We start from the raw sequence: 25,456 nt of genomic DNA on the forward strand, positions 1-25,456 counted from the left end.
GGCGCCCGCAGCCCCGCCGGCCGCTCCCGCCTCGCCTCGTGCGGCACCGCTCCCGGCACCGCTCCCCTGCTGCTCCCGCTCCGCTGCTGCTCCAGCTCCGCGCCGCCGCCATGCCGTTCCTGGGGCAGGACTGGCGCTCCCCCGGGCAGAGCTGGGTGAAGACGGCCGACGGCTGGACGCGCTTCCTCGATGAGAAGAGCGGCGGCTTCGTGGGCGACCTCAGCAGGTACCGGTGGCTCGGCTCGGCCCGGCCCCGCTCCCCGGCGGTGCCGCCAGGGGACGCCGGCTGTGCCGGGGCGGCTGACGGCGGCGAGCGGGGCCCGGGCCGGGCGCGGGGTCGCCCCGGGGCGGTGTCGTCGGGGTGGGGGGCACTGTGTGGGCAGCCCCGGGCCTGAGGGGATCGACCACCCCCCTCAGGCCTGCAGTGAACCCCGAAGGGGTCTCCCGCGGTCGCGGAGAGCGGCTGCCCCTGCCCTGTGGTTGCGGGATGGGGCGGAGAAAGGAGGAGAAGGTGAAACGCTCGCTGCCCCGCGGCCTGGGCGCTGCGTGTCCGGGGAGCATCTCCTGGGGGCCACGGAGCTGTCTGCCCACCCCCCTCCCAAAGCAACCTTCCCCGCGCATCCCGACTCCCCGGCTGGGGAAGGAGGATTTATCTGAAGCCATAAATCTTCCCCAGGCCGTGAGTAATGTACCTTCCGTGCGGCTTGACTAATCCGGCTGCACAACATCAACACCCCCCCCAGATGGTGCGGGCAGGAAGCCTTTGCAGCGCGTGGGTGTCGTGGGCTCCGGCCAGATCGCTCCTGTCAAAACCCAAACTTTTCTCACAGAGCTGCATCTACTTCTCTGCTGTGTGTCAGAAATGCTCATGACAAAGGGACTTGGAGCAGGGATTTGCTGTGAACCGCTGCTGAGATGTTGTTGTGCAAAGAGGCTTATGTAGCAGGTATCTCCTGCTCTCTTTCGTGCAAACTGGAAGAAAAAATCAAGCATAAGCTTGTAGATAGGTAGAATAGGTTTGTAACTTGTAAATAGGTTGATTTGTAAATAGGTAGAAAAACGTCTGGCTGCTGGTAGTGTGATTGTATTGGGAATACTGAGTTTGGCATGTAATGTTTCCCCTTTAAAAGCGAGGAGGTGACATATTGGCCCTGGGCTGAGGTCTTTGCAGTGCCAGGTCCTGATGCCCAACTGTTCACCCTGTCAAGATGCCCTGGAGAAGTGTGTGGAAACCTGGAGGTACATAAACAGGGGAAAAATCTGCTTCCTATGCTGGAGTTCGTTTACTGCTGCTGTTGTGGTGGTTTCTTATTACAGAGTCATTCAGTAGGAAGTCAACAGGCAAGGGTGTGCTGTTGACATGTGAGATTTAAAGCAGATCCCCCTTGTACTCTTGGGCTCAGATTCTGCCACTGCATGGGGCATGTTAACCTGACCCCTGTTGATTTTGTGCAACCATAATAAAATATGAGCTTGAATATCTCAAAACAGCTTCTTCCTTACTACCATATTCTGTTCTCAGGTTTTGGTCTCCCCAGCAGAAGGCAGCACGGGTGGGGGACACGAGCAGATGAAATGTTCTGCTTTTAGGTTTAGGTGGTTCTGGGCTGGCTATATCTGGTAGAAGTGTCTGGTTCCCCAAACTGCTGTTTCTGTGAGTATTGTCCACCTGCAATGCTGCTGCTGTTCCCCTTCTGCAGTGTTGTGGTGGAGCCCACAGGAGTGGTGCCTTTTCCACAGCTGTGCTGCCCTGTGAGGGGGACGTGGAGGAGGAAGGGGGAACTAAGGCCTGTAGTTTTCTGAGCATGGGGGAGCTTTCCTCCACCTCTGGGGCCGTGTGCAGGTGCCAAACCAGAACACCCACCTGGAGCACACCAGAAGGGATCTGGGTCCCTCATGGGGCTGAAACTCTGACTTGGTCACTTGAGTTTTGAATATGCTTGTGGTGTGGCCAGCCAGTGAACAGAGGAAACAAGGAGGTCCCACAGGTTTCATTCCTTTGCAGGAGCCTGTGCTGAATAGCTGTGAGAGGTGTGTTTGGTATGGTGCTTGGGTTATTTTTTTTGGAGGCTAAACAGTGTAAACACTTGGTCTGTAGAGGAAGCCTGCTGGCTGTGTAATGGTCCTCATGGCTGTCACAGGGGAAGCTTGCCCAGCACAGCAAGCAACAGCGTGTTTTGGCACCTGTCAGAGCCCCAGGGATGCCTGAACCACAGCAGCTGAGAGGTGCAGTGGTGTGCCTGGAACCCTTCTGAGAGATTAGGCCTCCAAGACAGCCGTACTTTGTCCCTTGTGAGCGGTGCACAGTGTGGGCAGCTCTGTTTCATTCTCCTGGATGCATTGCTTGTCTTCTCCCTGGCACCTGTGAGGCATCCCTGCAGCTCTGGGAAGCAGGTTGCGTGCTGGGGCTGCTGCTGAGGGCCCCTGGTGGGTGCTGCCCTCCCCAGCCACCCCCAGGGATCTCTGCAGCAGCTCTGTGGCTGCCCAGGGGCTTCTCGGTTTCGCGTTGTGGCTTGGATCTGCTGATTTGCAGGTCTGCAGAATGTGGAGATGTTGATGCACAGCCTCTGTACAGATAGTCTGTCATTGCCCTTGAAGGAAATGAGGGGTTATAGTTCCCTTCACTAATAATATAGTTGCATCAGAGCTCCAGCAAAAGCAGATGATGGGCAGTCTTGGACAAGAGATCCTAGCTGTTAACTTGTATAGTCAGTGCTATGTGGGGTTTGCAAAACCATTAGCTAAGTCTGAACCTCAGCTGAGCTTTTCTTGTAAGCTTGAAATAATATTTTGTAGGGACTCTTTTGTTAATAAATATTTTGAGTGCCTGTATATGTCCTCAGGCATTTCTAAATATGTCCTTCTGTAGCAGTCTGACTGGCTCAGAGGAATCTGCTACCTACAGTAGGTGGACATGGTGTTACTTAAGGATAGAAACATGGTTAAGGGAGGAAAAGAATACTGCCCAACAGTGTCCCAGCACTAACTGTGCAATCTGTGTTGCCTGTTCCTGTGTGTTATGGGTATCTTGGCTAGCCCAGAAATGAGGCACCGGAGGTTCATTTAAAAATACCATTACTGGATGCAAAAAACTGTGTGCAGACTTCTTGGAGGCAGCTTTTGGAGCTCACAATGAAAATCTGTGTATTTTCTCTCCTTGCAGGAAACATAGTGTTCAGCAGACTGCAGAAATAAACAGAATCCTTGCTTTGTGTCATTCACAGCTTTTGTAAAAAGGATGATCACAACAAAGAGAATCTCTTCAACAGCCTGAACTATGATGTTGCTGCCAAGAAGAGAAAAAAAGACCTGCTAAATAACAAAGCCAAGACACAATGTAAGATGTATTTTTGGGCCTTTTTTCTTTAACCAAAAGTTGCTGCAGAAGAATGGAAAATGGTTCATATCTATGGCTTTTGCACAATGAAGAGTCTTCTAGAGTCTTGAAGGGCTTTGCGCCCATGTTTGACCTAAGCAGACAACTTGGATACAGTTTAATGTGAAGATTTATGCCCCTGTTAGTAATCCCTGTTCTGAGGAACTGTGCTTGTTGTGTTCAAATTTTTGTCATTTGTGTTTGTCAGAAGGAGGGTAATTTTTTCCTATGGTACATTCAAATGAACCAGTTCCAGGGTTTTTTTTCCCCCTGTAGACTTCCTTGTGCACAAGAGGCTAAATTTATTCTTCCTTCCATATGCATTTTGAGCACTAATCTACATTACTGGAGGCTACAGTCCTGAATGTAAGCTTTGATCCTATCTCTGTGTGCAGAGTGCATGAAAAATGAAATAAGATTTCAGCTCACTCGAAACAATAGAAGGCTTGAAATCTTTCTGTAGGCACAGCGAGCGGCCGGGGTCTCAGATGGTGCACTGTGGGAGGACCCAGGGGAGCCTGCAGGGACAGCAAGGTCTGCGTTGGGCTGATTTGCGAGATGGGTACTGGAGTTACATGTGAAGGCTACAAATGTAAACATACACAGAGGAAATGAGTTACAATTCCCACACTACTATTAGCTCATTGTGCATCCCCCAGGATTTTGGAAACTGATGCCAAAAGTTGGCCCCTCAGTGTATTCGGTTCTCTGAACAAACAAATGTTACCATGACAGTTTTTGGCTGGATTCTTCTGTGACTTGCCATTAAAAAGGGCTCAGTGCAGGGTCAGTGTGCCTGTAACTGAGACTAGGTCTGTCCTTGGGTTCACAGTACCAGGCAGTAACCTCAGTTCATCAGTTCACAGGTTGCTCCAGGAGCACAGTATTTTTTTATGGGAAGGAGTCTAGCAGGGTGGGGAGAACTTTTTTTTACACTAGCTCTTGAATTGCCAGTGTGTGGAGGAAGTAGGGTCAAAAGCCCGTGTGAGAATGGAGTGGGAGAACGACTGAGCAGTGTAACTGCTTAGAGTACAGGCTCTTCTGCAAACCGGGTTAGCAGCATGTGGCGGGTACAGGGAAGTTATTTTGGGGAGTGGATGGGACAACTCCCATTCTGAGGGAAGGGAGGGGCAATTAGAAATAGGAAAATTTTGGTCCCAAATAGTTTTTTGTTTTTTAGCAAGTTAGCTGCAAGCACAAGCATGCTCCTCTGAGCCTGACCTCACTGCTAAAAGCTCTCTCCTACATGCCTGGTGTCTCATGACATTTTTGCTCAACTTCAAATTTGACATACAATCCCAAGCCTGTAACCAAGGTAATGAATAGTTAATGAAATCAATAACAACAAAACCTGGCTGTCAGCCACACTTACTGTCTGGGACCAAAGAAGAGGAGGTGCTATGGTATATCTGTGGCTGGCAGATTAAACATTTACAGTCTTGAGCTGTGTCAGTGAAACAGAAGCCCTTTCCAAGGCTCAGGGCTGCAGTCTCAAATGAAGCTATATGGAAACAAAGCAGCCCGGCAAGTTGCTAGATTTGGTTTCAAGTGTAGTGGTGTAAACAAAATAACTTCATTTGTACTAAAAGATGGTGAATGTTATGAGCAGAACAGAGATGCAGCCCTCTGAGGTGCAAGATCAACTGAGCAAAATGTCTTTGTCCAAACAGATTTCCACCAGGAGAAGTGGATCTATGTTCACAAGGGAAGCACAAAAGAGGTGAGTACCTTCATAGGTTCTTTCTTCTCTTTTCTACTGGTTTTTACAAGCAGTGGAAGATCCTGTGCTGATATAAATCAGCAGAAGCTCTTAAGAGATAAGCGGAAGACCTGGCTTGTGGCTGGAATTTCAGTAATGATTTTTAAGCCCCTATCAGGGGATCCAGGGCTTGCTGTACAATGCTTTGTACATGTGTTTAAAATATGACTTGTTTGCTTCCCTCAGTTAAAAAAACCAACCATTTGCAGGCCAAGCCGTAATACTGTTCTTGGCTTTCACCCAGTACAGTCCTAACATGGAAAATCATTGGAATTCATCACAGTGGCTCGCTTGCACTCATGGAGAGAAGCGGCTGTAGGAGACTGCTCTGAACTCAGACTCTATCGAACCCCAGGAATGTGTGGCTCATACTCACCCACAAATTCATGGGTCATGAGCAGAGCTTGGGTCACTCTTGGGAAACTACCATAGTCTCCCTTGGGCCTTGCCCACTTTTGACGTCAGTAAGTGCGGCTCAGTGGGAGACAGGCCTGCCTCCTCTGGCTATGAGCTGCTCCCATGTTTGTGCAACTCAATTTGAGGTGCCCTGGGTTGTGTCTACCTGGTGCTGTCTGGACTCGGGCTACCAAAACATGACCCAGGCTGTTTTTCCTTTGCAGCGCCATGGTTATTGCACCTTGGGAGAAGCCTTCAACCGGCTTGACTTCTCCAGTGCTATTCTGGACTCCAGGAGATTCAACTATGTCGTGAGGGTGAGTGAAAGGCCAGTGTTTCTTTCACTGGAGGGTGGTGGAGGCTCTGAACTGAGCACCAGTTGGCTAATGGGAAGCACTGGCAAGGAAGAGATGCCTGAACGTGCAAATGCATGTGTTGGGCTTTGCTGCATGAAATAATTCATGGAAGTTGAGTGGATAGGTGCCTAAAACCTTGTCTTTGATCTGTTAAAATGAAGGGGAGGGGAGTGGTGATAACATAGATGAACTGTCTAGCATTCCCACTACTTTTCAGTTGTATAACTCATTTCTAAAACCCAGAAAGCTTGGCTTTCTAATTCCTGTTTTTTTTCAGTTCAGCTTCTAAATATGATTCTGTAGCCCCAAAAGGGCATGGGCTGTCTGCAGAGGCCATAGAGCAGTGGAGGCGTCTTTGCACAGGAAGCTCCAGTGTGAGGGCTGTGGGGTTTTGTTGCTGTTATGGTGACACAGGAGAGACTCGAGCTGAGCATTTTGGGAATGGGCTGAACCTCTTGGAGGCACTGATCTTAACTTCTCTGCAAAGGATCATGGTTGCTCTTAATCCTGTGTGACTGTCAGTGGTTTCAGTGGGTGAAGCATTCAGTTAGTCCTGACACCATTAGTTGGTAAGAAGGAGTCATCAGCCTCAGATTCCCCATGCTCTGGCTTTGCATAACAGGTCAGGGCTTCTGTTTTGGCCTGGGGTGGCCAAGGAGGAGGTTGTGGTTGGGGGAGCTACTGTCCCGAGGGCTGTGGGTGCTTGTATGTTTATCTGCATGTGATCTGCAAATTGATCTTGAGTTTCAGAACGCTTAGCAAGATTTGGAATTCAATAAGCTTTAAAAAAATCTGTTATTAACTTGAGGCTGTTTATAAACAGCTCCTTTTCACATCTCATGAGCAGCTGATCACTGGTGAGGCAACAGCTGTTCAGGTTTTAGGTTCTGGAGCAGGCAGCGTTGGTATTGCTTTCCCTTTGAGTCAAATGTCATGAAAAGTGTGTAAGGAAGAAGTGATCCGAGCAAGTTCACCTTGGTTTGTTCACCTGTTGTCAAGGTGACAAGTCGCCTGTGGAAACTTCAGTCACCCTGGGAAGGGTACAGGCATCGAGGGTGATGACCCACCTGCTGTGCAGGAAGAACAATCATTAGATGTTCCAGTGCAGGGGTGTTGGGAGGGAGTGGGGATGCTGGGGGAGGGAAAACATGGTCCAAGTCCATGTGAACTCAGTCCATGTGATCAGCTCTGCTGATCTTGGGACAGCTTGTTCTCCTGCACCTTGTGCAGGGGTGATCAACAGTGCTGAGGTACTCGGTGTTTCCTCATACTGGATATACACATATACACACACAGTTGTGCCATCTTCAGGGGGATTAGTGTGGAAGAAACAATCATGCCAAGGCCACAACCATTTAGTCAAATATGAAGAAGGAACATAAAATAAAACTTGGTTTTGGTGCTGCAGGTATCTCTTTGGCAGACTTTGTCTTGTGGCAGTAAAGAACTCCAAAGACTCTGCTAAACCTGGCCTCAGGTCATGCTGTGCCACATGACTGGCTTCTGCTGCTCAGCCCAATGTGATGGGTATCTCATATGGGACTGCAGTGGTTGAGCAGAAGTCCCATTGTTTTTTGGAAGAAAAAAAATCAAATTTCAGTGAAGTCAGTGTGGTTTGGTGTGGGAGCTCAGGCTGACCTTCCCCCTTGACCTCATGAAGATTTCATACACAGCAGGTCTGGGATGCTTTTCTCCAAAATAAGTGTTCTGTTATGGAAATTGACACGTGTCCTTGTTTCTACAAATCACCTCTCTTCTGAGCTTTTAAGAGTAACTTCCCTCTGCCTCCTGCCTCTCCCCACCAGCCCCCGCCCCTGTAGTTTTACAGATACAGCACTACTGAGAAGTATGAAGCTTTCTAATTGAGGCTGACTTGTGGTTTGGCAATTTAAAGAAACCTGGTACCATGGATATATAAATATAAAACTGACTTCTTAAAATGAAAGGCTTGTATCAGCCAAGTCTCTGGTGGATAGTAGCTCATAAAACACCTTATATGCCGGATTTACTCATGAAAAGCTCTGCCTAGATGTGGATCATGTTTATGGTCCTCTGCAAGTCATAGGCCTCCTAGATATCACAGACGACCAATCTGTCACATGGAAAATGCCTTGAACATTGGCAGGCAAAATATTTTTCCCTTCCCTCCCTCTCCTTGTTCTCTCTAGTTCCACCCGTTGCTCGGGTATCTGATTAATGTCACACTACTTAATTCATCAAGCAAATGCTTTTCAAGGAGGGAAGTTTAGAGTTGGAGGCTTGGAAAGAATATTAGGATGTCTGTAGGGGAAGAAAGGAGAGAAACAGCTGCAGGCTTCAGGTTCTGCTGGCTATACCCAAGCTTGCCCTGTAGAGAAATAAGCTGCATCACTTGCTGAGAGCAAAATGGGCTTTCAGGCTTAACATCAACTTACCTTTCTCAAAGCTTTCCTTTCTGAATTTCTCTGAACTTAAGTGCCACTGTGTCTTCAGTGCTGACTTCCTTGTCACAGAAGTGTCTTCTTCAGATACAATCAAACTAAATGCTTGGAGTTTCTGATAGTGCACTGATAAAAGGGGCACCTCCTTGGAGTGAGTGGAGGTGTGAGCTGCAAGCTTAGCAGGTATTTTTCATGGGCAGATATTATCAGCTGGAGGCAGTGGCAGTGAGTTCACGTAACTGAAGCGAAAGAAACTTTCCTCCACCATTAATCTTGTCTTAATTGTCTGCTGATACAGTGCTGGAAGTGCCACGTATTGGTACCATAACTTGGTTCTTGATCTTTCAAAACTACTGCATCTGTCTACGTGTTACAGGATAATCAGTGGTCCCTTTTCAGGGCTAGACAGGAAGTGTGTGGTTGACCCAGAGGACCCAAACTGTTGTTGGTCTTTGAAGCAGCCCTGGTTTCTCTGGTCTTACAGATTAATGAAAAGACTGGAAGCATTCTGTAAGCATAATTAATGGGAGCAGAGACAAATTGCCTGTAGCCCAGAAGTTGTTGGTTCTCCTTCAGGAACACTTTGTTCAGATGGCAGGTTTTGCAGGCTGTTTCCTTCAGAAAGATTTATCATGTGGTGGTTGTGTAATCTCAAGGGAAGGTGCTGTTTCTGATCATAAAAGCTTAGGTCAGGTTAGGCTGCATGGGCACAGCTCTTCTGGAATAACATGATCTAGGTTGTGTGCAGCCTTCTAAAGTAGTCTCTTAAATTTGTTTCTTAAGTTTTAATAGCAGTTAGCTCCAGGAGTCCTGGATTTATGCTGTCCTGAAAGAATATCAGCTGGATGGTAGCTCATGGAGATCTGTCAGCACCTGCACTGTACATCGTTATAACTCGCCTTGCTCTTGCTCTACCTCTCAGCTGACGGTCAATGTGACATTTCAGCCACAGAAAGTGAAAGGCTGGGAGAGTAAGGTGGGGCTGGAGGAGGAATTTTTTCACTGTGATACTTTTCTCTAAGCAGTCCAGATGTGAGGAGCCACATCCCCAATGACTGGGACCTTATGGATCCCCACAGGGTGCAGTCCAGCTTCCCTATAGCTGGTTTGGGGTATTCAGAGGGGGATTTACACTTCAGTAGTTTGAGACTCATGATTTTAATCACTACAGAGCATTTCCCTTTTTGAGTCGAGGTTACACCCTGCTCAGTGCAGCAGGACTGCTGAGAATTTTTTGGCTCTGTGCTATAAACCTCTAGCAGTGGTTATTTGGGGTGTGGATTGCCTGCACACCCCTGTGTTGAACCCAGACAGTGGCCGAAGTGCCATCTGGCTGTAGCAGATCTAAGCAATGCTGCACACACTAGTCGTGGGTGCACAGCAGTGTGTTTTCATGGCCCTGAAATGGGGGCCCTTGTTCCCTGCCACATGGCACTGTTCTGTTTGCTGTTTTCTTCCTCTGCTTATGGGAGGAGGACAACCTGCTCTGTTCCTGAAGCTGAAAGGCTGGTTGCACAGACTGCTCCAGACCAACTGCTGGTGGGGTTAGAGCAGGAGCTTCATCACACTCATAGGGAAGTGAGCAGGTTATTGCCCTGCTGTGGAGGATGCTGCCTCCTGCTCACTCTTCAGGGGCTCTGTGATAACCCACTGCATCTCTTGCCTTTTCTCTGTAGTTCTGGCACACCTCTGATAGCAAACAAAATAGGGGCAAGGGTGTAGGAACATTTTTTTTATTATTCTTTTAAAGAAAACTACCAAGTTACCTTTTCTCAACTTCGGAGTAGTTAAAAGAATGAATTGGAATTTAATACCCTCTTTTCCAGAGGTGTTGCAGACTTCCCAGCTCCAGTTAAAATCAGTTGGAATGCAATTACTTGGTGTTTTTGAAAAGCAGACCTTTTAAAATTGCTCTTAACCTTTCCCTGTGCACTCTCTCCTACCATCTGTCCCTCTCAGTTGAGCGTGGGCTGGACTTAATGCAACTGCATCATAACACATGCTTGCAGTTTTCCAGCCTTTTTACCCTACTCAGCATTAATCTGAATTCATCAGTCTGCTTTTAGTCTGTATTATGCATGTGGCAACACTGATTTACTTTTTTTAAAATGCCGTAGACCCCAATTTGGCAGTCCATTAACTGAGACCGTACTCCAGGCCTGTGCCGATGCTAACAGACCCTCAATGCACAGATGGACTGTATTGCTTACCTGTTTTTTGTATATGAGTACAGAAGAATAAAGAATGTCTTTTGCTTTGGAGGGCTAGCTAGTCGCTTCAGCCACCACCCCAGGGGAGTGGAGTAGTCCTGGAAGTATTCACAACATAGTTTTCATATGGAATTTCATCCTGTGTTTATTGCTGCAGGAGAAGGGAGGTGACACATGATATCTGAGCTGGTTCACTGAACATAAATTGAACCTTGATAAACACAGACAAGGCAAATTTGAATCTGTTCCTTTGGCTAAATTAATTTTTTACCAATTTAACTCTCTTCAAGGAACTGAGATTTTTATCCTCATTCTTCTAGAGGAATGGCCCTGGCGTCTAACCCTTATGGTGTTACATTACATGCTGTTTATCATTGCATGCATTTTGGTGTTTTTAGTAATGGGCACAATATTGCTAACACCCAGCCTGGAGGAAGCTGTCTCCGTGCCAGTTCCAGAACAGTGCAATCTGGAGACAGCAGTTGTTTGTGCACAGAGGAGCTGATCTGGGTGCATGTGTGGCTAATGTACAGATGGAGTCTGGCAAATTGATCACTATAATCAAAGGTCTGAAGGCTAAACAGTTTAGTGTAAGCAGAGTATTACAGACTATTATGGGACACTGGTTGTTTTTTTTCCACTTATTCATCCAGTATTTCAAAGAATGAAGAAAAGACTTTTTATAAACTTTTCAAACATCTTGGAAGCTGCCTTGTTTTTAAGAGTATTTAGTTATTATGGTGTCATTTAGCTGATATAGCAAGAAGATCCACTGATGCCTGTGCACCAGATATTACCCAATTCTCCTCCATCTCTTGTTTCCTCCAAACAAGCCAAGAAAACAAGCAGCCTGCCCTTCACAGGAGTTAGCACAGGTCTTTTTTCATCTTGGGATTTTTTTTCTGGTCATGTGAGGGGCAAGATATTAATAGAATGTAAACTCAAAGCCATCTGATGATGGTGTTGGCCTGGATATTAAACAGAAGAAGAGATCGGTCACTCTAGGCGACTGCACTGCTCCTAAGTGGCAGTCACATGCCAGTGCCCCAGATGAGCAGAGCAGGCGAGTGGCTGCAGTGATAGCTCTCCCTGAGCTCTCCCCGAGCTCTCCCCGCTTCATGGCAAGCTGCCGGTGACTTTTTGGATACGTTCCTGTCATTCTTACAGCAGGGCAAACAGTTCAGCTCATGACTTATCAAGTCTTGTCAAAAGCCATCTTAGTTACTTGACACAAGTAGTTGTGCCTTCTCTGGACTCTCTGTGGTGCCAGCAATGGGACACTGGAGCTGTGGATGATAAAGGATTAATAAGCCGGTCATGCGGTAATGTGTTGATTGATTTGTAGCATAAAAGGTTTTTCCTTTCCTTTCTAAATTAAAACAGAAGGCTGTGTACATCCAAAACAAATGGACTGACACGTGGACAGTCTGTGCATTTATATAATGCTGGGGGAAGGGAGGAGGGCTTGCAAGATCACAGGCCACATGTTCTGCAGGGCATGATCCATAGGAAACTTCCACAGCTGTTCTTGAGAGGGCATCCTTTCCCATGGGAATGCTTCCTTTAGCAACTGCAGCCCAAATTCAATGTTCAGCTTGTACAGGAGTCAGGAGGTTAGTGATGGGAAGCAAATCCTAATCGAAAGTAAAAGTGAGATTTCCATTAGGGGGAAGGTTAACAAGTAAACAGGACAGACAGGGAAAGGTGGTTGGGTATTGTAGCTGTAATAGCTGAACAGGGGAGGAAATGCTGGGAGAATAGGGGCTTGTTGCAGGGAAAGCTTGTTTTTCCTACAGTACTTAACCTTTCTGTCGTGGCGACAGCATTCTGACAAAACCCATGCAACCCTGGAGTTGACGTAAATTGTGGAGTCTGATTCTCATTAATGCTCCATCAATAATATCCCCATCCAAATAGGCATTTGCTCGTGTTCCTTATGACACTGCTTGTTTGTGCCCCAGTGAGGGATGGTGACGTTAGCTGTTCGTTGTTCCCTTGGTGTGAGTAGCAGCTGTCAGTCTGACCACTGCTCTGTGGTTTCTCTGCATCTCTGAACCAAGAAATCAAGTCATCTCCCCCCGCAAAGATAATTAAAATACCTTTTCTTTTCCCCCACCTCTTTTGATGTGAGTTTAAGTATTTGACCCCTGCTCTCCTCATGCTTTGTGTTACTTTGCTCTGTTGTTCTGTATTTATATTCAAGCAGCAAACAAGTCTCTGGACTGTTTTGCTGTGTCATGTGACCAGGAGTTAAGATTAGAAAGGTATCTCTGTGCTCTAAGGCTTGCAACTTCTATTTTTATCCACAGCTGTTGGAGCTGATAGCAAAGTCTCAGCTGACGTCACTGAGTGGCATTGCCCAGAAAAACTACATGAACATTTTGGAAAAAGTGGTGCAGAAAGGTAAGAAACGGAAACAGTGAGGGGGAGTCTGATTTAATCTGATGTACTTTGTGTGAAACCACATCCTTGAGAACAGTCAGGCAGTGCAAGATGGGTGAAGAGGGGCACCACTGCTTATTTCTGTGGTGCAGTTCTGCTTTCTTTTCCCTCAATGAAGGACTTGAGGGGAGTGGAAAGAAATGTCTGTAGGTATCTGAGAGGCAATTCCTCCTTCTCCAGCTTCCCTCGCTGTCACCCCCTTCTGCATCCTACTGAGTCCTGTTTCTGACTGCAGAAGAGCTGGCTGCTCCTGCCCCAGGCTGGGCATATCTGCAGTCTCTGCTGCCGCCTTGTTGCCAGTTTGCTGTCTCTGGTGTTCCCACTGCTCTGGAGGAAAGGACAGCTTGAGGTGTATCCTCACCTGTTTGGGGGAATGGATTGTGGCTGAGATGTGGCACTTCCCTCATGGAATTTTAGCTCTGTCTGAGGTCTGGGAGTTGAGCACACCCTGTTAGTACAAGTAATGAGAAAGGAGGTCCTGAGCTGTCTCCCTGCACATCAGCTGGGGTAGACAGCGAAGAGCACATGGATAACCTTTAGCACAATATTGGAGGGGAAAACTGGTTGGTTGCCAGTGGCTGGAAATGGGAAGTGCTGCAGAAATGGCAGATCTCATCTGCTTATCCTGGGAGGATCTCTTTCCATCTGCTGTCTAACCTGCTATGCCTGGCTAATGTTTAAGTGCTTTCCTCTGAAAAGAAAAGCACAGGCTGGCTCTCTTGTCCTGTGAGGTTAAAGCAAATAACTTGACTTGCCTGAGAAACGTGGATTCAGGGAAGGATTTTGACAGTTCCCATTTTTAACCTTTCCTGTTCTTCCAAAGTCCTTGAAGATCAGCAGAACATCAGGCTAATACGGGAATTGCTGCAGACCCTCTACACATCCCTCTGCACGTTAGTTCAACGAGTTGGCAAGTCTGTCCTGGTTGGAAACATCAACATGTGGGTACACAGGATGGAGAGCATTCTCCACTGGCAGCAGCAACTGAACAACATTCAGATCACCAGGGTAAGCACAAACCCTGAAAGCTAAAAATATTGTGGCTTCTTCATGAAACCTTCTCATGTAGCAACTCTCGTTTGGGTGACTGCTTCCCACTGTACTCCCAGTGCAAGCACAGAGTGGAAGGACTTCAAGTTGCCAAAATAACTGAATGCATTCCTAGCATTACTTGAGTCCCTTAATTCAAACTCAATGTACATAACCCAGGATCATGCTCGAGGTTACTGGTCACAGACTGTGGCTTGACTCTGTACTGGCCGTGAAGTGCTCTGTGAACAGAGCTGGGCAGGAAACCATCTCCCCCTTTTCAGTCTTCAGAGACAGGGCCTCAGTATGAAGAGTCAACTCAGTCTTTTTCAAATTGAGAAATTGACTTCAAAACTTGTTTATCAGATGGTTGAGGTTTTTAGATTTGTTTAATCTGTAAATTAAATGCAGATTTCTGAATAGGTGCATAATTTCATGCTTCCTGGCTGAAAATATCAATTATTCTTCCAGTAGTCTGGAGCTACCTGTTCCAACTGGACGAGTCCTGCTTTCACAACACGTGTTTTTTTCAACAGCATCTCTGGGGATGGGAAGGATGTGTTAGATAAATTCCTAACGTGGCTTTGCATGGGAATCAAATTTGAACTTGCTCCATTTCACAGAAGGTTTGATCTTGGAATAGACCATCTGCTCCAACCCCCTAGCTCAAGCAGGGACACCGACAACATGTTACCCAGGACTGCTTCTAGACTTTTTTTTTCCACCTCAGATGGATACTTGATGAGCATTGAAATGCTGAAGCTTTCCCTCAGTGCTGATACCTGTGTTGGTGTGCCCTTTTGTAGGTCTCTTCTGCAGTGAACTGGCGTTCCCGTTTAGGCAGATCAAGGCATAGCCCAAGGGAATATAAAAATTACTTCTTTCTCTAGTGGCTCAATCAGAAAGGCATTCACAAAGGATTAAACAAAGGACCTGCTTTCATAATTTTACATGATTGTGTTCTCTGGGAACACCAGGGAACAATCTTCAGTCCTTCAGTTAGAGTAATACAGGGAACAGGGTGTAGAAAGTGAGCTCTGGGAGGTCCCAGGCAGTTTGAGGAGCTGCAAAAGCAGCAGTGCGTTATCTGATGGTGATTTCTGCCCCACCTCTGCTGTCTTTCCTGGTGTCCCTCTCTTGAGAAGGGCTGCAGCTCCCTTTGCCTTGCAGGGGAACCGCTGGCCCAGTGGTGGGGTGGCTCCTGGGGCTGTGAGCTGGGGAGCCATGCAGTGCCGGGGCAATTCCACTCAGGTAGCTGCTGCCCTGAGGGCACCAGAGGTCAGAATCTACCTCCTGCTGCTCAGCTCAGTAGTACAACGTGGGGTTTTCCCTCCTGGGATTCAAAACACAGACAAGCACCTAAAAGAACTCTACCTATTCAGACCAAAGTCAAAATATTGCTTGTGAATGAAACAGCCTTTTATACATGCTTACTTATATATAGATTTAAATACACTGTTCAAAAATAAAATGGATGTAGAGCTTGCAAAAAAGGAATTCACACCTCTGAAGATAACTTCAGGTCAAGCTAGAACAAAACCAGCTGAGTTCAGAGAAAGGAAGAACAAGCTCAGCTCTGTGCAGCCAGTTACTTAGAGTGCACTGAGTGCTTGTGGTGTTTATGGATAGGGGAAATGTCTTGCAACACCCAAGACCTAAACAATTTTTAAAAAGAAAAACTTGCAAAATATTGTGTGTGCTAGAGCTGCTTAAAAAAAAAAAAAAAAAAAAAAAGGACAAACCTTTGTCCAGAAAGTGACAGCATACTACTGATCTGCTCTGATCTAATCTGTGTTCTTTCTCCAAAAAAAGTAATGTTTGAAAAGTTCTGGAAAGGACTAAGGAGAGAAATGAAGTAGCAGATAAGTTTTTGGCCCTGACTCAGAAAACCTGTAAGGATTTGTTTGAGTCACACAGGTTTCTCCAGAATAAAGGCAGAAGCATGAGCTTTGGGGTTCTTCTGACCCAAGAGTTTCTGAGATTATTCTTGCCTGTTGTGCCCTAGCAAAGCTTATATGCAGAGAGAGTGCAGGAGAATGCAAAATACAGGCTGGCAAGGGAGATTAATGGGAGGTGGACATCCAAGGATCCAGCGTATTCTTCCCACCCCAAAAAAGACCCAGGCAGTTATGGGAGGAAGTGTCCTCTGGAGATATTGAAGACAGGTCACTCCTTCTGGAAGGGTTGTCTCAGGTCTGCCTTGCTGGTGGAGATGGCCAGAACTGATATCTTGGTTGAAAAGCTGTGGTCAGTGCTGCGTGGTCCAGGCAGGAGGGAGCTGCTGGTGCACTGACATACTCGTTCTGTGGAGTCCCACATGCGGTAGGATGGCTGGAGATGGGACTGTGTGATCAAAAGCAGCCTCACTGAGTGTTCCCCTGATGATGGCAGTCTGTGTGCTGCTTGTTTGAAACAGTTAATAGCTCTGCCAAAGGCGAGGTGGGAGCTGTGACTCTGCAACTTAAAATAGCAGCATTTCTGTGCAGGGTAGATGATGATGAACTTGGCACATCTATTTAACATTGTTTCTTTGTTGGGGCCCAATCCTAGAAGCTGCTGTTTGCCTTAATAAGGCTGGAGCTGATTTTGAAGCAGCTGGAGCCTGTGTTGTGGTCCTTGCTGATGCTTTGCTCCTCTGTATGCCTTGGATTTCCCCCGAGTGCAGGACCTGCAGATTCATTGTGGTCAATTTTTCCTGGAGCTGTTCCCCATGTGGGGTTTGTAAAACAATCCTGGATCCTGTGTAGACCAAGCAAAGGTGGATGGGAGTGGCTTTTGTCTCTTTAGGCTAGGGTGTGCTTTGGTGTGGCTGAACAGCGTGGATAAACAGGTCTGCAGCTGATGGGAAGGGGGCAGGTCCTTCAAGTGTTCCCAGAGGAATAGTTAGCCTTGACAGCAGTGACGTGGGAAGCCACACAGGAAAAATCCTGCTGTGGGTACTCATCGGCCACTGCTGTGGTTACAGCAGGATCCTGTGATGACACAAGCTAAAACATGTGTCAGAAAATCATGAGATTCCCAGCAATGTGTGTTAACTGGAGCTGGACTTGAGAAGTACGTCCCATCTCCCTCATGGTGGAGAGATCTGGATGATGCCATGATGTCCTGCTGTAGTGAAAGCTTATGGTGGTGCTTCTGGGAGTAGAACTTCACGAGTATGGAGGTGGGGTGGATAAAAAGGGGAGAAAGAGGCTTGGACTGCAGCTTTGCTTCTGACTACTGTAATACAGATATGTGTCCTGTTCCTTGAAGATCTCAAACTGTTCTGGGGCAGAAGGTCAAATGGTTTTGTATAAAATGTCTTCTTTATTCAGAAGAAGGAACTGCTGCTTTGTTCTTTGTGTGAGGAGTAATGCTTAAAAAGCAGTAACTCTACTGCAAGCTTGATTTCTTGGTTTTTCATCTTCTGGGAGTTCAATTTTTGTCTGTCTCTTCCAGCCTCCCTTTAAAGGAACCACTTTCACCGACCTGCCGTTGTGTTTACAATTGAACATCATGCAGCGACTGAGTGATGGCAGGGACCTGGTTAGCCTTGGTCAGGTGGCTCCTGACCTGCAAGTCCTCAGTGAAGACCGGCTGCTATGGAAGAAACTCTGCCAGTACCACTTCACAGACAGACAGGTACAAGGAGGGATGCATCAGGCCCTTGTTGTACCCCACTAGCAACCAAACACACAGGGGTAGGACACTCTTGCTTGACCAAGGATCTGAGGACTGTGCTGATAATACAAGCTGGCATGAGAATGGCTGTGAAGATGATTTATGTAGAGGATTTTACATGCCACAGCAATGATTCCTGAAATAGGAGCTTGAGGAATTAATCATACATGAACTTCAACCCTAATCCAGGTGGGAACAACTGCAAGTCATGCAGTGGCTCCTTGCTCCACGTGTGCAGGGAAAACGTGCAGGCAAGCTCCAGCAATCACCCTCATGTCCCAGGCACCTCACAGAGGGTGGGTGAGGTCCATGAGCTCTCTTGCCCTTTAGAGCAAGAAATCCCTTCTGAGCTGTTTTGTGAGTGACAGAATGGTGTGTGGAAAACAGTCCTACTGCTACCCACGTTGTACCTGTATAAACATCTCTGGCCCTTTGCAGGCTGGTAATCATGTGGGTTTGTCTAAACTTAAAACCAAACAAAAATCCCTCTCTGTTTATGGGTGAATGTCTGGGGTGGTTATAGGAGACCTCTGCACTTGAGGGGACATGTGCCAGATTTCTTTATTGGCTTGGTTTTATTTACTCACTCTGGATCTGACTTTGACTCTGGGGAAGTTATTCCTATTAACAAGCAAATTCAAATCCAGCCTCTGCAACTAATGAACCCTAAAAGAAAGGTAGGTGTCTCCCAAGCTAATGTAATACATCACTGACTCATAGAGTCAATGAAAAAGCAAAATACTTCAACTTCTAAAACTGTTAAATACAACTGTACTTGCTGTCCTGCCAGCCAGAAAGAGTGGCCAGAGTAGTATGAAATAGCTCCCAGGGTTTCAGGCTTCCTACAGTAGAGTTCACGAAATGGGAACAGACCCTCATAATGGTATTGGGTGAGGCTGTTCCCATCAGGAAGGTACTTAGAGCTGGATATTCAAAGTAAGAGCTTTTCTTGGCGTTGCCAACAGTTCAGGGAACTGTTATGGGACTGGCAAGGATGACATGTGAGGGAAGGGGGAAATGCCTTGGAAAGAACAAATTATTATTTTTTTTGACCTGCTACAATTATGATTATCTTTTAAGATTCGCAAACGGCTGATCTTGTCTGACAAAGGACAGCTGGATTGGAAAAAGATGTACTTCAAGCTTATAAGGTGCTACCCACGGAAGGAGCAGTATGGTGACACACTACAGCTGTGCAGGCACTGCCACATCCTCTCCTGGAAGGTACGAGGTGCTGGTGGGACAGACTCAACTGGGACAGGAGCCATGAGGCACCCAGTGCTTCCTCTGATTGCAGCTGGTTTAGGGTCCTGCAGTTCCTTTGCCTGCATAGCCTAGTGAATTCTTACATCTTAGTCCTCCCTCAGCTATTCAGACAATTTCTCCTTTGTGCTTCACAGGGATCCCATCTCTGTCTCCAACAAAAGTAGTGCCCATTGGGTCTGGAGGGGAGGGAGATGGGTGTGCTGTGGGGCTGCCTGCAAAAAGTCATTTTGGCACTGCCAGCAGCTTTCTCCACCCATTACATGGAGGTGGAAGTCTTGGCAACAGGATCAGCTGGAGTGAAAGCTGATGGGCTACAAAATGGCCCAGGACAAAACTCTGCTGGCCACTGTGGCCACATCCAAGGCATGTCTCTGGAGCTAAACTCCTGTAGCTGATGGCAGGCTCTAGCCTCTCTTCCCTTTAGAAGAGAGGAAAAGAATGAATTGGATCTTTGCTCATTTTTTTTTTTTCCCCATGACTTGCCAGTAGCCCCTAAAATATGAAGCCCAGTTCTGAGCTGTTATTCTGGGCTCTGCTCTGTTTGCACATGGGATGTCTGGCAGAGGGGCAGTGCTAAGCTGGCTGATCCTTTGGCACCCTTTCTGCAGTCTCTCTAAATGGAATTGTTTTCTCCTTTCCCAGGGTACTGATCACCCCTGCACAGCCAACAACCCAGAGACTTGCTCCACCTCTCTTTCACCACAGGAGTTTATCAACTTGTTCAGGTTCTGAACTTGGGTCACCGCAGCTTATGTGATTCTTACAGGACACTTTATGCCACTGAGCTTGGACACTCCATTTGTAAATAGTGTAAATATTCGTGTTTGTTGGAAGCTCCTGAGTCAAGGAACAAGAAGATCTTGGAGGTGAAAGGTGAAATTGCTCACTGACATGCAGCACTTAAGGAATACAGACTTCTACAGGACTGGTGTATAAATACAGCGTGTTGTACAGAGTCCCTTTTTTATCATCAGAGTACAATATACAGGGCAAAAAAGCTTCTTTTTTTGTTTTTTTAGAAGTTAAAAATGAATTTGCCCCATAACCATTTGAGAACTCTTTTGTTTTGTTTCTAATAGAAAGAAAGCAATACGAGGCTAGGACTGTTGAACTGTTCCTCCATCTGGTTTTATTTAGCATACATATTTATAAATATGACGTTTTAAAAATATTTATGAAAATATCCCTGTGACAAGTTTAATAATACTTTTATGCTTTTAAAAGGACACATTCTGAAATACTTAGGATAGAACTCTAGCCTACTTGCAAGACAGAATCGCAACATACCACTTTCTACCTCTAACAGATTGAGTACTTTTCAAACAAAAATCCAGTGTACAATGTGAACTTTTGTATTTTGTACAATGATTTAAAGGGAAATGCTTGTGATAGTAAGCATCTTTTCTTGTATTAGTGCTTACCTCTTTACATTAGTTTTCTCGCTCTACTCAGTGCTTGAATGCCTAGATGATAGGCACCTTATAAATACCTAAGACTTTACTCCATCCTCTTTTAATTTGTTGGCTTTATGAAAGACTAAGCAAAAGGGAAAGGAGAAGCCACAAGGATGACTATAATCTATAAGGGAGGAAGTTCTGTTATAGGGGAAACAAAGGACTGGATTTAATCTCACAAGGTAAATTTGTATCAGCTCCACTGGGTTAATTGCACTGGTTGAAATCCCAAGTAAGGTTAGAAGCTGTTTTTTCAAGCCCATGTTTTCCAACATAAATGCTGCTCTGTATTCCCACTGCTGTCAAGTGAATTCAGTCATCTTGGAGCTGGTAAACTATAGGGAGAACTGGGCCATTTATCTTGTGAAATGATGCGGTTTTTAGTCACTGGAAGACTGGCAACAAAATCTTTAGTTTCAGACTATTGGAGTTTCTGGAGGGATTATTTAGTAGTCAGGACTGGGAGTAGCAAGGGATTTCCAACATGGCACTTGATACATCTTTGGTTACTTCTCCACGCCGGTGGCAAAGACCCAAAGACCCTAATCCCTTCTGCTTCCAGCGCTGAGCTGCTTTATGGGATCTTCTAACCCTAAACTAGAGCTAAATTTTCAGTCCTGCGGAGTAAGTGGCCACTTGGCTGTGATCTGGCTCACTGTCTCCTGTGTACAATGCTTCACTTTTCCCCACAGTGGAGCTTGAAGAATCCAGCTCATACAGAGCCATTTGAAAACCTGCAGTGGAAAGTTTTTGCTGTTTGCCAGTAGATTTCCTGTATAGCACTTTCTCTGTGCATGATGTAAGCAGGATACCTCGGAAGGGTAAATATTTAGTGGGTTATCTGTGACTATGTACAAAGAATTGTGAGGAAGAGGAGTACTCAGGACAATTCAGGAAGAACTACTTGACTTAATTATTGTTAAATATTCTGATCCTTTTTTTACATTTTTATAACTGACTTTCAACACTTTTCTGCAGCTGTTTGTACTTAAAAATAATAGTATTTGCATTTTTGCAAACTAAATCACTTTGCATACTCTTGGAAGAGACAGGGAAAGGGAAAAAAGCTGCCTCTAGATGGAGCAGTGGGGAATAGGGGAGAAAAACAAGGAAAATGCTGACAAGAATTTCCCTTCTCCTACCACCTAACAGCAAATCCAAGTTTTTGCTCTTTCAGAGAGCTCTGTGAGCCTGTGCCACCCTTAGCCATGGCCCAGAGCTCATCAGTCTCCAAAGGTGAGGAGAAAACATGCAGGATAGGGAGCTTTATCTTGGTGTTGATGGCCCCTCCATCAGTTTGACTGCTGGTGGAAAGCATAAGCCTGCTGGATCATAATCATGTCAACTGAAAGTGATTTAAAAGCTGTTACCTTGGAAAAATAAACTTGTGCTTGTCTTGGGGGATGTTTGTGAGTGAGGGAGGCCAGTTTTTGTTTTCACTCCCGCATTGATGGCGGGTAGACAAGGCTGAAATCTGGCTTGCTGAGTGAGGACGCTAAGAACAGAAACTTGCAAGTGAAGTGAGTGAAGCATTGCCACTGAACTGAATCTGAAGGGTCCTGTAACTCCTTTTTCCAGCAGTGAGAGGACCTGTCCATCTTGGCATCTTCTGTTTCCAGTTCTGACTTGGGATTGGTTTGTTTCATAGTTTTGTCTCTGCCACCCATCGTGAGCCAACCTGTTGTGATGGGAAGCAAGAGCATTTTCGTATGAAATGCTGGGGGGTTAAGCCCAGTCTGCATCTGTGCTGAGCAGATGATACTCACTGTGAGATTGTGACACTGAGTGAATGTTAAGCTCAGGTTTGAATCTGGCCTGGTGCATTCCCTGTATTGCAAGACAGAAAATCCCAGCATTGAGCTGTGATTGGGGAATGTCTCAGTGTAGCCATGGCCTCTATCAACTCTTCACTTGCCTTGAGCAAAGAGTTTATTCTGTCTTCTGCCCAGAGAGCATGGATCATGCTGACAACAGATTTAATGTGCAACTGAGGCTCCTATTTATAAAACTTACTTCAATTAGTGTGGTTTTTACTTCTTAGCATTGGAAGGGTCAAAGTGTTGAAGCTGATTTGTTAATACATAGACACTGTGTGTTGCTTGTGTGAGGTCTTAAGATATTGCTGTCAGTGTCTAAACCAGCAGAACACCAAGCAACTACTGTACTGGAGAACAAAACAGACTAAGCAAAAAGAAACAGAATAAGCCTTATTCAGTTACTGCCTCAGTCATTACTGTCCTGCTGCAGCAACTGTCAAAGATGACCTTGGTCTCTTTGGAGGCTCATTGTTTCTCACGTGGCTGGTACAGGGAGATGTTGTGGTGAATTCAATCCTCTTGCTTTGTATTTAAAACAAAATGCTGTTGCATCCAAATACCTTACTCTAACCATTTATAAACAAAGCAATCAGTATTTTAGCAGTGCAAAGGCATCTGCTTGGCTGAGGATGGCAGAGTAACAAAACTGACAGTGATAACAGGGGCTTCCAGGCAGGATGGATTTAAGGCTGCTGTGATGCAAAAAGGACCTCTTTATTTGAAGACAATTGTGGCAAAGCTGTTGTTGAAGGGAAAACAGACTTTTGCTTGTATTTTGGAAATAATAGAATGTTCTTTTCAAATGACATTTCACCTTCCAGTCAGTTGATGCATTCCCATTAGACATGCATCGGTTCTTATACTAGGAGAGTTTTTCCTCTCTTTGGGGTTTTCTCTTGCCAGCATATCCAGAGAAATCTCACTGTCTTCAGAGGATGTATTAACTAGTACAGCAACATAGAACATGGTGCTGTGAAGAGAAAAAAAAAAATAGATCCATGCCAGGGAGGAGGCTTAGGAAGGGAGAGATCTCAGTGATCTGTTTCAGCTTTCTAGAGGAGGCAGTTGTTTGGAGTTTGTTTTGATGTGATGGCCATTTCAAGAGGCACAATTTCAGCTGTACATACCTTAAGCCATTTATCCTAACTACGGTATGCTAAAGTTTGATCATAAAGAGTGTGTACATCCTCTTACGTTTTTTGGGTTCTTTTTTTTTTTTTTTTTTTAACTGTGGGAGTTTCTAGATCCTTTTATTATGTAAAGTGATTAGGAAAATATGTATTGCTCTGAAGACATTGCTTTGTATGTAAACATTTAATTGCACCCTGCCACTTTGTGTATATGGGAATATATTTTTTATTATTTGCCCCTGGGTTTTGAACTGTTTGTATTCCCATTTCTGTTTGACTTCAGTTTTTCTCATGAATCTGTCACCTTCTAGAACATATGCAGGTACTAAACCAGCTTTTCCTGCCCAGAAAATTCCTTGGCCTTCAGTAGCTCAAATTTAATTTAGAGCAGGAACGTTTCCAATTCTGTTGTGTAGCAAACAAATCAGGTGTGCTGTTTCACACTGATCTCCTGGTCGGTACAGCAAACCAGCGTTGTCCTCCTTTTGTTTTTACAAACCTGTTGCACGGCTACCCCGTAGATCAGCACCTTGCCAAAATGACATAGCTTTGAATTAAAATGCCCCTCTTCCTAGCTGGCCTGTTTGCACAAGCATAGGCCCTGTGGAGCTGATGGCTGATCGGGTTGTTACAGACTCCCTCGTACAAGGTTTGGGACCCTGGTGTTCTGCTTGTACTGTGTGTCTCAGCCCACTGGTTATAGTGATGCTGGTTAAAGGCTCTGAAGCTGTGGTCAGCCATTCACACAGCTGTCAGCACGTGGCTGCTGGGCTCCCTGAGTGTCTTTACCAGCACCTAATTTCTATTCTGTATCTTCCTCCAGTGATTTCACCGGTGGCAAATCGGCTTTGCAGGATCTGGCCGTAGGGAGAACAAATCCATCTTGTCCTTGACACATGCAATCTCTCTTACGTAAATACCTGGAACACCAGAGAAATTCCCCCTTTATTGATCAAGTGTTGCTGCTTCTCCTCCTAGGAGGGCAGCTGAGGGTAGAACTTGCATTTGTTTAGCCATCATGTGCTGCACAGAATGCTAACAGGTCTGCTAGCAAGAGAGCATTTTAATTTGAAATAGCAAATACGCTCATCTTTAGGAACTAATCTACAGTAATTATAAATATGTACTTATATATGGAAGAGAGCGTGTGTTCTGTTTGTTTTTCCTTAAAGTTGTAACTAGAGATGATATGAAGTGAAAGGCATCCCTTATATAAGACTTCTGTTTAATATTATTGTGTGGTTAAAATCCTTCCATTATAAATTTGCACACTTCTTTCCTCTTCCCTTGCATGTTCAACGCTGATTTTTACAGCTGTTCTGTGCAGACAGTAATGTATTTTTGTAAAACATTTTTGACACTGAATTGCAATAAATGTTCAAACAATGTGAACCACAGAATTTGTTGTCTCATTGCTTCCAAGTTGGTGACCTTATCAGCCTTGAGCTTTTGGTGACTGTAAGCAAAGACTCTTCTGCAGGAACATCCAGAACTTGGCTTGTTGTCACAGTAGAACATCCCAGATAGAGCTGTTGCTTCATCGTGCCTCAAAGGGAAATGAGGCTTTGTGTCTAACAAAAACTGTGCTTGCATGGAGCTTGTCCTCGTGAATCTGTACTCACCCAAAGCACGGGAGTGATTGCTGCCCCAGAAGAGATTGCCAGTGCTCACAATGATCTGAGACCTTCAGCTCCAACTTCTTGGCTTACAAAATGTTTTTCTAGATGTGTTATCCAGTAACGTTGATTTTTATTACTTTAATATTTCTCTTTTTTTTTTTCAGGTACAATTGCTTCTCATTAGTGTCAGGACTGCAAACAGTCTGACCCAGACTCCTGCTCAGAAGGAGTGTGAGTAGGAGCCCACTGAAGCAACTCTCAGTAAATTGTGGAAAAGCAGTTGAAAAGGCAAATGACACGTCTCTATTTGAAACAGGAGAAGTTATGATGGTAAAACAGGATTACTTGCCTTGTGAAAGCTATGCCAGCTCTGAAAATAAGTATGAAACGCAGATGTTTTGTTTTCAATCTCATTTGCACTGTCAAGTAAGGTATGCGTGAGTGGTTCCCTAAGTCTTTCTATAGTTATGCCGTGACTCAGGTCTACAGTTAGAGGGTTGCACTCCCCAGACACAAGTCTCT

General features: G+C 45.6%; 1 protein-coding gene across 1 annotated transcript; it reads left to right on the forward strand.

Annotated features, from left to right (window-relative positions):
* On the forward strand, positions 1-24,707 carry FBXO32 (F-box protein 32). Its single transcript, XM_050314112.1, has 9 exons — positions 1-226; positions 3,225-3,337; positions 5,047-5,096; positions 5,756-5,848; positions 12,827-12,920; positions 13,783-13,967; positions 17,427-17,609; positions 18,729-18,872; positions 19,557-24,707. Exons 1-9 carry the CDS (start codon positions 111-113, stop codon positions 19,644-19,646), a joined length of 1,068 nt encoding a protein of 355 aa, XP_050170069.1. The 5' UTR covers positions 1-110; the 3' UTR covers positions 19,647-24,707.
* Positions 24,708-25,456: the final 749 nt, after the last annotated feature.

Source organism: Myiozetetes cayanensis, unplaced genomic scaffold (assembly GCF_022539395.1).
Source record: "Myiozetetes cayanensis isolate MyiCay16 unplaced genomic scaffold, myiCay2020 scf1, whole genome shotgun sequence".
NCBI classification, from domain to species: Eukaryota; Metazoa; Chordata; class Aves; order Passeriformes; family Tyrannidae; genus Myiozetetes; species Myiozetetes cayanensis.